At 53.5% G+C, this 1028-nt stretch overlaps 1 protein-coding gene across 2 annotated transcripts; it reads right to left on the bottom strand.

Annotated features, from left to right (window-relative positions):
• Positions 1–1006, bottom strand: KVP18_002833 (uncharacterized protein; the record flags this gene model as incomplete). Of its 2 annotated transcripts, none has more annotated exons than XM_067954073.1 (1): positions 1–1006. In XM_067954073.1, a coding segment is annotated over one exon (1006 nt), but the record flags the coding sequence as incomplete, so codon positions are not given. The 2 variants fall into 2 exon arrangements, with proteins under 2 accessions (XP_067813148.1, XP_067813147.1); XM_067954072.1 differs by having other exon boundaries at positions 22–1006.
• Between the last annotated feature and the right edge of the window lie 22 nt (positions 1007–1028).

Below are 1028 nucleotides of genomic sequence, written 5' to 3' on the forward strand. Positions count from 1 at the left end.
CTAGGAATGTGGCCCAGTTACCGACATCGACGTGAACGTCAGTTAGAGGTCTCTCAGTTCCGGACTCGTCGTACTTTCCGGGGTACTCCCAGTCAATGTCAATGCCGCTGAAGAAGCCGTATTTGCTAGCCGTTACCCGAATGGACTGCGCAAGCTTCTCCCTGTTCTCAGGCGTCTTCAGGCACTTGTGGAAGTTACTCGAAAGCGTCCAACCTCCTAGGGACATCATGATTTCGTAGTCAGGATGAGTCTGAGTCAGAGACTGGATATGCCCTCTGTTACCAGAACAACCCTTCCAGTCCCATGAAGACTGGTAGTCGTTTGAACCATGGATCTGGTTGACGATTCCACCCCATGAAGCTCCCTTTTTAAAATCGGCACCCTCATCAGTGGAGATGCACGTGCACTCAGATGTCACGTCGAAGAAGGCGTAAAGCATGCCATTGGCCTTACCAGCAGGCATCCACCAGGCGTTGTAGTCTCTGGTCCAGAGGCCCCAGGCAGGGAAATAGTGGAACACCTTAGGGTCCGCCGCTCCTCCAGAAGGAGTGGTCACTGGAGAAGTGGTCCTGGTCGAGGGAGTAGTGGTGGTGGTCGTGGAAGGGACATCGCCGCCATCGTTGCCAGTCAAACCACAGTCGGTCCCAGAGGCCTGGGCCGTAGACAAAGCGCTTGAGCAGTCCGCAGAAGCGCTGATGATATTGTCACAGAAAGTCTTCCATTCAGAAACCGCAGACCAAGGGAAGGAATTAGCTCCAAACTTGATGTCAGCTCTCTGTTCACAGGAGGGAGCGACGACCTGAAGTCCGCAGTCGCAGCCCATGGTCCGAGCTGCTGCTAGTGCAGCATCACAAGATGTAGCTGTAGCAACGGCAGAGTCACACCAAGCCTTCCAGTCGGCGATCTGACTCCAATCCCATTTCGTCCCAGCAATCGTGCACTGAGGTCCCTGAGGACACTGAGCAGCCAAGGAAGTCGCAGCGAGTAATAAAATGATGCGAGTCATTGCAATTAATTGTATTATTCGT

Source organism: the organism of the source record quoted next (assembly GCF_019968955.1).
Source record: "MAG: Porospora cf. gigantea A chromosome Unknown PgA_NODE_13084_length_1028_cov_3141.3, whole genome shotgun sequence".
NCBI lineage: Eukaryota > Apicomplexa > Conoidasida > Eugregarinorida > Porosporidae > Porospora > Porospora cf. gigantea A.